Source organism: Acanthisitta chloris, unplaced genomic scaffold (genome assembly GCF_000695815.1).
Source record: "Acanthisitta chloris isolate BGI_N310 unplaced genomic scaffold, ASM69581v1 scaffold25713, whole genome shotgun sequence".
NCBI classification, from domain to species: domain Eukaryota; kingdom Metazoa; phylum Chordata; class Aves; order Passeriformes; family Acanthisittidae; genus Acanthisitta; species Acanthisitta chloris.
The window spans coordinates 1-12,352 of NW_008663622.1; the positions used below are offsets into that span (position 1 = coordinate 1).

Sequence of the window (12,352 nt, forward strand, 5' to 3'; positions counted from 1 at the left end):
CCCCTTTGTGTGCGGCCCGCTCGAGCCCCGCCGGCTCCCGCTGCTTCTCTCTGCTCCGGGGCCGCCTTAGTGCCGAGCTCCCCGCGGCGCCCGGCGCCGGCTCCTTTCCCCTGCGCACACCTAATTCCCTCTGGCTCATCCTTACCGCATCCTTTCTCTCCCTGCCTTTCGCTCTCCTCACCCACCGCTTCTCCCTTCGGGCCTCTGGCTTCTGCTCCTTTCCCCGCGGCCTCCCGCGTCTTCCGGCAGTTCTCACTTTCCCTCCTTGCGCTGTGCAGCACTGTTTAAAAGTTAGTTCTTCACGGAGCTTAGAATTTGTATTTTTTTTTCATTTCTGCTGGGCTTTCGTTCAGCCTGGAAGCTGTTCTGTCTTAGTCTGTCTCTTCGTGGGCTTCTGCCACTCCACAAAAGTTTTGGCCCCGCAATCTCTTGCTTGCTTTTATTTTCTCTCTGTGCCTTTAATGTTTTGTTTCTTTTGTCTCTGTGCATGCTCTCCACTTTCCTTTAAGCACTTACTTCTAGCTCAGTGATCTTTTAGCTTTTCATTGTTCTGTCTTCCACGGAGGCTGCTTCTTCACAACTTTTCTAGTTCTGAGTCTCCTGTTGTCTTTGCATGCCTTTGTGTCTGGATAAGAATAATCCCAGAAGACGAGGTGGTTGGGGGATTTTAAGCTTGCAGGGATTTTTCTCTGGTTTCAGGAGAGGGAGTTGACTAACCAGTGCATGGAGCAGTGTCGAACAGTGTTAATGGTAACTGTGAAGCAGATGCACATAAAAGTAACATGGAGGTGGTTACCTCCTAAACTTTCAAACCTCTGAATACCTAGCACTTCAGGAGTAAAAACTGCCAAGAGGGATGGAGGCTGGAGACTCACTCAGACTTAGCTGAAAATATGTGAGGAGATGAATTAGATTTTCATGGTCTAGCACTTGTTTTTCAAAGCTATTTTACCTTGCTATAGAGGAATTAAGGATACTGTAACTTGTACTGTTACATTGATTCTTGGTGCATGACAGATTAACTGTTTTGTAATGACTAATCCTAAAAAAAAAAAAATCCTCCTTAAGGTATTATTTCCTTGTGTGAAAGCTTCGTACAGAGTGTATCATTTTCTCAATGTAATTGCCTCGATGAGGAAGGCATAACTTGGAAGTTCAGCTTACAATATCCCTGTATATTCCTTTGTGTATCTAAAAAGCAAGGTATTGTAGGTTATTGTCTGTTAAGTACCTGCTGGATGATTTAAAAGATGACATATCATAATGAAGTTTGAGTATTGGCAGTGATCTTAAGGTGCTAACTTGTTTTTGTACTCTGTGTTATGTTTTTTGGAATGGGGAGCAATCAAAGTTCGCTTGTTCGGGTTTTCAGTCGTCTTTAAGCTTCACATTCAGTAAAATACTAGATTATGTCAATGGGTTTTTTTGTCAAATACTATGAATTTTAAAATTATTTTTGGTTTGGTTGTGTAACATTTGATAATATTTTATATAATGTCACAACATTTTTATAATAGTGTGGGTTTTATAATAGCATGCTTTTAATAGTATTTTAAAGTGGTATTTAAGTTGAAAAGGGCAGAATTGGCAAATAAATAGAATTACCCTGAAGTAAACATCAGAGGATTCTAACTGAACTTGTTTTGCTTTTTCTCCCCCCACTTTCCTATATACAGAGACCTAAAGGACAGGGAAATAAAGGTAAGGTGATTCCTTGTATTTCTGTATAAATCTCTAATGTTGTCGTTTATGGAAGATAATGTGTCTTCAGACAGTCATGGGAAGAGGTTGTAGCTATAGGATGTCTTTTATTTCAGAGCAAGATGACAGGAAACTGTGCCAGAATGTTATTTCCCAGCATTTTTGCTGTGGCACAGCAGCATGTTGTTTTAAAAGGTTTTATTTTGCAAAAGATTAATGTCAAGTTGGACAGTAGCATACCTATTTCTTTTTAGCTGACTTTGTGATATGCTTGTGTAATCTCTTTAGCAGCACACCTTGGGCCTTTCTGTGCAGTGAATAGAATCATCAGGAAGAATCAGCTTCCTGAGTTTGCTAGACAGCAACCACGTGACTATTCAGTTACTCATATCTGTGAGCAGTAAACATCACCTTCCTTATTCTCAGAATTTTTGTGGCCTTTCTTTGGTTTAGAATCAGTATAGAATCTTCTGTCAATGTTTGTAGGCCTTTTGCTTTTTTTTTGTTTTTGTCAACATCTTAGTTTTTAAATATACTCAGTGGGGTTTCTTTCCAACAGAAACAAGGAACTAGTAACTGCTTAATATTCTTTTCTCTAATATTCTTGGCAACTCTGTGTAGACATCTCAGCTTGTATCTTGCAGTTTCTGGTCTGGAATTTGTTTTCTTACTAATGCTCTATTTGGAATTTCTTTCAACCTAAATAGTACACTCGTGCCCATTTAATTCTTAGCTGCTCAGCAAACTGAGCTATAGAATAGCATGCACACAGCTACCTTTGTGTGTTAATGTGCTTAAAAAACTTTTTTTTTTGAGCTCAGGTACTCTTTGCCCCCCTCTGTTCAATATCTGAACTAATCTAATTATTCTCTGTGAGCTGTCATTTAATGTTATGCACAGCGTGCTTACTCTGTTATTCTGTCTACGTGCAGATTATCTGTTTCTTGTTAGATATATTGCTTATGAGGTGGCAAATGGTTCCTAGATCTTACTGAATTTGGCCTGTTCTTTTTAATTTCTCTGCATTCAGAGAAATACGAACATGATTACTTCCCCAGACCTTCTTAGTTTGATCATTCTTGAATACTTTTTCTCTCATATTCTAATACCTTTACTTCCTCTCCCACCCCAAAGTGGAGTTTTTAATTACTTTGTGTTTTTGAAATAGTTTGTGTTTCTACCTTCCCTGTTGCCTTTAAATGAGAAGAAAAGTCAGATTCATTGTAGCAAGTAGTTTTTTACATTCCTTGGAATACCTTATCTTGGTTTTAGTGATGTTATTGAGATGCATCTGTTAGAGAATCATACAGGTAGTTATTGAACTATGTATGTATGAATTGGAGTTTAAGTATTAAGCATTTCTATTTGGGTGTTATCTTGCAGAATGTGAAAATGCACTAGTCAGCTTTACTTCATCTTATTTATGTTAGCATATTTTTGTGTTCTATAATTTGTCACTGCTGTGGAATGTTTGAATCAAAACACATCTCTGAGTTTGCTATCTAAGGAAGAGAGTTTTGCATTTCTGAACTTGAATTTTTTTATGGAGTGCATACTTTTAAATAATGAATACGTACTGTGTGTTCTCTCTTGGTGAGAATGTGACCTCACTGAAAACTATAGTGAAACACAACAATCTCTGTTCTGCTAATGATTTAGTGCAATGTCTGTTTAGTGAAACCAAGTTGCAATTTAGCATTAGTTTACAGGTCCAGATCATTGAGAATGGTATGGCCCTGTGTGGCATGAGGAGTTGGCTTTGTGTTAGATACTTTTTCAAGAGGATAAATTAAGTCAGTATCAGCAGTCCTTACTGACCACATGTTAGCAGACAATAATCTTTCAGGTGTCATGATAGGTCTCAGCTTAAAGGAGCTTTGTGGGAAGATGTGATACTGAATTAACAGACTAATCCGAAGGTAGTTCTGTGCATAGGAGTAGTAATGTTAAAGAGGATGATGAAGCTGTCCACATGTCTAGTAGAGATATGAGAGAATGTGATTGAGCATTAAGAGGGGTGTATGCATAGTTCACATTAAAATAAAAATATTAGACCTGCAAATGATACTGGGAGGTAGCTGATTTGTATTGTCTAGTAAAATGTTTTGGGCGCTTTATTCTAATTGATTATAAATTGGTGTACTGTGCTGTTACCCTCAACTAGAATTTGTGGGATTGAAGTTTTAGTGTGTACAACAGTAACTGTCCATCTGTTATGTCAGGTAATAATGTTGGGTTTTCAGCGACTTGAATGAGTAAGTCATCCAGTTGTGGAAGTTTTCTTATTCTAGTTCTCAACTCCCATACAGTTGACATAAAACATCAGAGCTGACATCAATCAAATTATGTTTTCTGGGGGAGGGAGTGGTGATGGGGAGAAACAAGGCCTTCCTAGAACTCTTCCCCCCCTTTTGTTTTACTGTGCCAGTGTATCACATCTGTTATATGAAGGTGCTGACTTGTTTTTACACTTATATGCATATAATAATTTTACTGTGTTTAAATCAAGAATTAAATGTTACATGTTTCTTCTATTTATTCTTCACATTAAGGTGAGACAATTTCTAATGAAAAAGTTATTCTTGTGCCTTTGGCCATCATTTGTGCATTTTGCAAGTGCTTATTCCAAGGATAGTAGCAGTTTAAAGACTACTAGCTTCTAAGTTCCTCTATTTGATGAGTTGTTTCTTCCCAGTATCTAATTGCCTTGTATGTTTTCACAGTGTTTGCAGAAGTATATATGGTATTTTTAGGGTTGTATTGATATGGATATTTTTAGTATCTGTAGATTGGTTTCAGATAGTATTCTTCATCCTTGTCCTGTTCAGTTGGAACACTTAATGTGAGATTTTTGGGAATGAGGCATCCTCTTAATCTGTTTGCTCTTGTTAAATGTCTGTGTGGGCAATGTTCTTCACTGTTAGCACGCTGTGTAAAGTTAGAATGAAAAGCCGAAGCAATAATCTTCTGGTGATGCTGTTTCACTGGGAAATGTATATACTTGCTAGGAAAGATGTCAGTGTAGAACTATTTCGTGTCACTGACTTAAGATTTCAGTATAAAATGAATAAGAGAATATGCTTGTAAATGTATTTTCTAAATATATTTTCTATGTTAGTTGTAATGTCAGACCAAAAATAATTATGTCTTCAGTGACCTTTAGATACCTGTGAAACAATAAACACAGCAGATGCAGGTTTTATGAAGATTAGCTGTCAGTATGAGGAGATTATTTTTGATAGGATACTACTCTTGACATACAGCTGTTTATTCCTTTACTTGTGGTTGCATGCTTTTAACAAATTTGTATGCTGCTGCCTATGTTTTTCATTATGACAGAATTGTATTTGAGAATTGTGCTCTCTGTACTATTTGATTAAGTCTGAGCAGTGGACATAGCATGGACTAAATGTTTTGAAGCTCATCCCTTGTGTAACAGGGCCAAATATAAAGAGGAATATAGTGTTCCAACTCATTAATATGTTACCATTGTGTGTAAACATAGGATGATTAATGACCTTAACTGAAACTCTTGATTGGGGGGGGGGGGAATCCAAACCAGCACCTAATGTTAATTTAAATGTGGTATTTTAGTAGGATTTTTTTTTATTTGTACTCATTTTTCCTGGTCATATTTGGCTGTAGCTAGTATAGAAACACACAGTGCCAGTTTGTAATAACCGAAGTGTCAGGTGTACTGGCTTTAAAATGAGGTATTCAAAACACAAGTTGCTTTGATAATTGCATTTTAAAAAAATCTTCTGTTTTTCTATGTTAAATTATGACTTTTTAACTCTTCCTACTGCTGTCTAAAGTTAATAAAATTATCCAGGATCTTTGTTACTCTTTGTGATTATTCCTTTGTCATTTGTTTCAGCTAGGTTCATTCACTGAATGCAAGTTTGTTTTAGAGGTGGTAGTTAAATACGAAAAAGGTTACTGAAGTGACTTGGTCCCGGCACTACTTGGTTTGTGATGTGAACTTTGGGTGGCAAGCTCTCTTCATCACAATAAAGCAGAAAAAACCCCACTCTTAAACACTAATTCCAGCAAAGTTGAAGTTTTAGTTATATGGTTGTATATGGTTGTCAGAAGCTTTTGCTAAAAGAGGGAAACTACGGAGTCAGCTCTGAACTCAGTGTCTCAAGCTGTCAGAAAATCTGTTTTGTTTTAAATTCTGTCATGGTTTCTAAGTGCACCTTACGTATCATTCTGAAACTTGTCTTTCCCCCACTGAACCAATTTGATAAATAACAAAAAGTTGCATTAATTTATTTTTGAGAAGAGATCTTCGTCTTCAAGTGGTACGGTGGCTAGTGCTGGTTTAAGTCCCTGTTCTGCTTTGCACCATGGGAACCAGTGGAACTTAGCAGAAACTTGTGCAGTGTGGCTTTGTTTGAATAATAGCCTGGGGGATGGTTGAGAGACACTTCAGCTAATTTGGGCAATTGGAAAATTCCAGGTAGGTGTAATGCCTTAGATGAAATGAAAGGTAATAGGAGGCCAAGAAGAGCAGGTAGGAAGCGATTCGAGCATATAGTGGTATATATGTTGGGAAAGGGTTGTAATCACCCTTTGGGACTTAAGCTCTTGTTTCTGTTTTGCTTTGTCCCTTCAGAGCTTCAGAGATGCTACTAATGCAGTGCAATTATGTAGGAAATGTAGAATTAAATATCTGAATAGTGGTGCCCTTCACAGTTGTCTTGGTGGGTAACTGCCTTTCCTCCTGGCAGGAGAAAGCTGTATGTTGCAGCTTTCCCTAAACCTATTGAATATGTCTGATCTGGTTGGTCTGCACATTTGCACTTGGTCTGGTACTTCTGGAATTGCTGGATTTACTGCCTGTGCAAATAAGGTGTGCCTGTAGTTTTTCCTCTGTGTGTTTCAGGAAAGAATAGTCTTGAGTAGTCTGCTCTTACTGCCATCTTTGCAGATCTGTCCTGAGATCTTATCATCGTGATCAATAGAATGAACTCTTTCCTTTAAATTGAAGTGGTGCTTAACAATAATACGTATTTCAATGTGGAGGTGATTAAGAAGTGTTAATCTAGATTAAAAGTGCAACATAGATCTTCGAGAGAGTATACTAATACAGATTTACTTTTAGTTTCAGTACAGAACGGTTCGATTCATCAAAAGGATGCAGTAAATGATGATGATTTTGAGCCATATCTAAGTAGTCAGACAAATCAGGTAAGTGAAAATTGTTTACTATCTTGACTTTAATTTTGGCATTCAACTGACTTCCAGACTTAGATTTTGAATGTTTCTTAGCATTACTTACTTGCCTGAATATTCATTAAAATATAATTTTATATCATATCTTGTCTTATCATATGATATCTTCAGCAGATAAAGTATTCTTAAGAATTCTGGAAAAGCTTCAGTTAAAAAGCGTGCTTTGATGTCTCCTGCTCTTGTGCTTGTGCTTTGACTTCAGAAAGATGCAGTTACAAGAAGCTTGGGGGGAAAAAACAAACCCAAACCCCAAAACATAAACCCCAAACCAAAATCCAACCCCTTAAATTTAAAACAAAATTATCATCTATTGGATGCAGTTCAAAACAACAGTTTTATTGGCTCTGAGAATATGTTAACTGCTTGGACATGATTTCCTTTGAAGGTGGTAGAAGTAGCTCACAGTTGATGGCATAATAGATTGAATCTTAATATTACTACAGCCTGGTACAAGTCTTCTGCCAAGAAGTTAATGACTTTAAGAGCTGTGAATTGCCTCTGTAGTCAAACGTTAATATGCATTAGGTTAAGTTTGTAAGTTGTAGTGGTCTTGAGAGAGGGAGAAAGTGCAAATTATTAGAAGACTGAGAATTTTGCTTGCCTTTTCTGTTGGTTTATTTTTTCCCAAATAATACAACATTAAGGAAGCATCAGCTAGAGGATGGTAATGTGCATATTCTTCCCCCCAAAACAACATCAAAAACCATATGGGGGTAGTCCTTCGAATGTCTTGAAGCTTTGTCTCAAGAATTAAATTCTGTGATTTCCCAGGAGTCTTATCTGGTGTAGTACTGATTTAATACCCATTTTCAATAGCATAGAAGTGTTAGTTTTATTGTTGTTCCTACTGAAACAAACAGGCATCCTTGCATCCCTTTCATTATAATGTTCTATTCATGTTTCCACTTAGAACGGAGAAATTTGACTGAATGTAAGAATACCAAAACTTTAAATCTTAATTGCAGCTGTTTTTCTTCAGTTATGAAAATACAGTTTTTGTGACTTGTTTTTTAAAGTAGCTTGTTAATGCCGTTGACATGAGGCATTTTAAACCTAGCTCAGTACCTAAAAATAATGTTATAAAAAAATGGGCCCCTTTAGTACTTTGAGAAGGTCCCTTGAAAAAGTTGTCCATATCTGACAGATACCTTGTTCATATTTTGTGGAGAAAAATGGTGGAAGTTAAAAATGCATTCATATAACCCTTTAAAATGTTTTGGATTGTATTACAGGGTTTTTTTTTCCCCAAGTATAATTGTCAATATTGCTGATGTTTGTTTTGTTTTCTTGCAGAGTAACAGCTATCCACCAATGTCAGACCCATATATGCCTAGCTATTATGCTCCATCCATTGGATTTCCATATTCTTTAGGTGAAGCAGCATGGTCAACTGCAGGTGACCCTCCAATGCCATATTTGACAACTTATGGACAGATGAGTAATGGTGAACACCATTACATACCTGATGGTGTATTTAGTCAACCTGGGGCATTAGGAAATACCCCTCCATTTCTCGGGCAGCATGGATTTAATTTTTTTCCTGGGAATGCAGACTTCTCTACTTGGGGGACAAGTGGATCTCAGGGACAATCAACGCAAAGCTCTGCTTACAGCAGCAGCTATGGCTATCCACCTAGTTCTCTTGGGAGAGCCATAGCAGATGGACAGGCTGGATTTGGCAGTGACACTCTGAGCAAGGTGCCTGGGATTAGCAGCATTGAGCAAGGCATGACTGGACTGAAAATTGGTGGAGATATGACGGCTGCCGTCACAAAAACTGTAGGTTCAGCTCTGAGCAGTACAGGTATGACAAGCATTGCAGCTAACAGTGTGCCCCCAGTTAGCAGTTCAGCACCTAAACCAACTTCATGGGCTGCAATTGCAAGGAAACCTGCTAAACCTCAGCCGAAACTCAAGCCTAAAGGTAACGTGGGCATTGGGGGCCCTGCTGTACCGCCGCCACCTATAAAACACAACATGAATATTGGAACTTGGGATGACAAAGGGTCAGTGGTAAAAGCACCCCCCGCTCAACCAGTACTGCCTCCTCAGACTATAATCCAGCAGCCTCAGCCATTAATTCAACCACCACCGCTGGTGCAAAGCCAACTGCCTCAACAGCAGCCTCAGCCACAGCAACCGCAGCAGCAACAAGGACCTCAGCAGCAGGCCCAGCCTCACCAGTTGCAGCAGCAGCAGCTGCAAAACCGCTGGGTAGCTCCTCGTAATAGGGGTGTGGGCTTCAGCCAGAACAATGGAGCTGGTAGCGAGAACTTTGGTTTAGGTGTTGTATCCGTCAGCTCCTCACCTTCTGGTGTGGAAGTGCACCCAGTGCTGGAGAAACTAAAGGCCATAAACAACTACAATCCCAAAGACTTCGATTGGAATCTGAAGAACGGACGTGTGTTTATAATCAAAAGTTATTCAGAGGACGATATTCATCGTTCCATTAAGTACTCTATCTGGTGTAGTACTGAGCATGGTAATAAGCGCTTGGATGCTGCTTACCGTTCCCTGAATGGAAAAGGCCCGCTCTATTTACTCTTCAGTGTGAATGGCAGTGGACACTTTTGTGGCGTGGCTGAGATGAAGTCTGTTGTGGACTACAATGCATATGCTGGTGTCTGGTCTCAGGATAAGTGGAAGGGGAAGTTTGATGTCAAATGGATCTTTGTCAAAGACGTTCCCAATAACCAACTGCGGCATATTCGCTTGGAAAACAATGACAACAAACCGGTTACCAATTCGAGGGACACTCAAGAGGTACCCCTAGAAAAAGCCAAGCAAGTGCTTAAAATAATTGCTACTTTCAAGCATACCACCTCAATCTTTGATGACTTTGCACATTATGAGAAGCGTCAAGAGGAGGAGGAAGCCATGCGTAGGGTAAGAGATCAGTGTCATTATAGTAGCTCTCCTGGTTTTTCTGGGTTTGGAAACCTTGTTTTTCATTCATCTGGAATTTCTTAGTGTGAGTGTTGAATCAAAGTGATGGTTTTTTACCCAAGGTGTCTGTACTTAATATAACTGGCTCCTAATGAAAAGATTTAATTTGTTGTGACTTATTTGTTAGCACAGGCATGTATTTAATCACAATACTTAGGCCCGAATGAGGCGACTTCTGACGTGTTCTACTTCTTCAGTGTAAACAAAAACTGAATTGAGTGTATTATCTGTAACTGAAGTCTTCTAGTTCAGTTTTTTGCTGTTTCTGGGTCTCACAAAAGGACTAGAAATTACTGAAACAGCTTGCTTTCTTTAGCATATCATTTCAATTCAAATTCTGCTTTAGTGAAACGTTAACAGCATGAGTACTGTGAAAAGCAGGTTTTCCCCTTGATGCAGTTTGTCATTTGTACAGTTGTGAAACAGAGAAGTGATATAGCGCGTACTCTCCCTAATCATAACTTGTGTTCACCACTGGCCACAATATTTACTTTTGTTATATTTGCTTTCCTTCCAGACTTGCTAGTATCTGTAAATACATGATTTGTCTCATGGTTGCAAACATTTCAGGAGCTATTGTACCAGTTAGATAATATGCAAATATTGAGAAAAGGGAGTTTGCATCAGTGCAGTTTGGTGGTAGTAATCTCTGTTCATCCTGTCTTGCCACCCAGTGAATAAAAAAACCCCATGGTCTAGGGTTTATGCTAATTAGGGGCCTTGTGACATGTGGAGTTGTGAATTTGGTCACTTGAAGCTGATACAATTCGGCTTCATAAGAATTTCACCAGCTTTGCGGTTTCCTTACACCTCATGGATTTCTAGTGCTTGCGTTGGCTTCACTCTTAGACATTCCTAATCCTTCAGCGTGTATGTTGCGCCTCCTGTAGACCAGTGTTGTGCATATCCAAAATCAACTTTGTAGTTTTATTGCATGGCTCTGCAAGGAGTTGTCATGTTGGAAGTTTTCTAATGTTTGCAGACAAGATGAATATCCCACTTGGGTGTGTAATGCCTTTGAATTATTATTATTTTTTCTGAAAAGGAAACTGAGTAATGCCCTAAACTGTTACTATTGCTTCCATGCCATCTTGATGATGGGACAATGGACCGCATTCTTAACTAGTATTTAGTGTGAGGATCAAACTTGGACATTATTAGACTTTAGTACACTTGATCAAGAGCAGCACTGCCAGCCGGTCAAGGGAGGTGATTGCCATGGTTCACCCTCGCTGGTGTGACCTCACCTCGAGTACTGTGTGCAGTTTTATATTGCGACTGTCCCGTGCAGGGCCAGGAATTGGACTTTAATGATCCTAGTGGGTCCCTTCCAACTCAGTATATTCTGTGATTTTGTAATGTTTCAGGAGGACTGAGAGGATGTATCTCTGTAGCCTCTGTGTTTCAAAAGTCTGGTCCAAAGTGTACCCTAGGAAACAGCCCTTGGAAAAAAAGTGGTCCAGGCATACTTCAAGAAGGAAGTATTGAAGGCGCAGGAGCAGCTGTCCCAGTGTACCTAAGGCGAGGCTGTGGGGAAGGCGAATGGCCTGGCTGAATAGGGAAACTTTACAGGAAATTATGAAGGAAAGGAGAGTTTACCAACTCTGGAAAAAAGCGCAGGCTACTCAAGAAGAGTTCAGGAATATAGTCAGGTCATGTAGGAAGAAAATTAGACAAAGGCACAACTTGAATTAAATCTGGTCAGTTCTGTCAGGGATAGCAAAAAGTGTTTGTATGAATAAATCAATAGCAAAAGGAAGTGCAAGGAAAACCTTCATTCCTTGTTGGACACGGGAGGGAACAGAGTGACCCAAGATGAGGAAAAGGCTGAAGTACTTAACACCTTCTTTGCCTCAGTTTTTAATAGTAGGGCAGGTTGTCCTCAGGAAATCTGGACTCTAGAGCTGATAGACAGAGATAGGAAGCCAAAGAGCCCCCCTGAAATCCGAGAGGAAATGGTTAGAGATTGACTTAACGACTTGGATCCTCACAAATCTATGGGATCAGATGAAATCCGTCTCAGAGTGATGATGGAGCTGGCGGAAGAATTTGCCAAGCCTCTCTCCATCATTTACTGACAGTCGTGGCTCACTGGGGAGGTCCCGGATGATTGGAAGTTGGTGAATGTCACACCAATCCACAAAAAGGGTTTCAAGGAGGATCTGGGAAACTACAGATCTGTCAGCCTGACCTCAGTGTCTGGCAAAGTCATGGAGCAGATCATCCTAAGCGCAATCACACATCACCTACAGGATGGGCAAGACATCAGACCCAGTCAGGATGGGTTTAGGAAGGGCAGGTCCTGTCTGACCAACCTGATCTCCTTTTGTGATCAGGTGACCCGCCTGGTGGATGAGGGGAAGGCTGTGGATGTAGTCTGCCTGGACTTCAGCAAAACCTTTGACACCGTCTCCCATAGCACACTCCTGGAAAAGCTAACAGCCCACTGCTTGGACAGGGACACTCT

The 12,352-nt window shown here is 39.6% G+C and overlaps 1 protein-coding gene across 1 annotated transcript; it reads left to right on the forward strand.

Annotated features, from left to right (window-relative positions):
- The first annotated feature begins 1,679 nt into the window (after positions 1 to 1,679).
- LOC103798782 (YTH domain-containing family protein 3) lies at positions 1,680 to 9,909 on the forward strand. Its single transcript, XM_009071064.1, has 3 exons — positions 1,680 to 1,701; positions 6,809 to 6,894; positions 8,233 to 9,909. The coding sequence occupies exon 3, from the start codon at positions 8,251 to 8,253 to the stop codon at positions 9,907 to 9,909; it is 1,659 nt and encodes a 552-aa protein (XP_009069312.1). The 5' UTR covers positions 1,680 to 1,701; positions 6,809 to 6,894; positions 8,233 to 8,250.
- Positions 9,910 to 12,352: the final 2,443 nt, after the last annotated feature.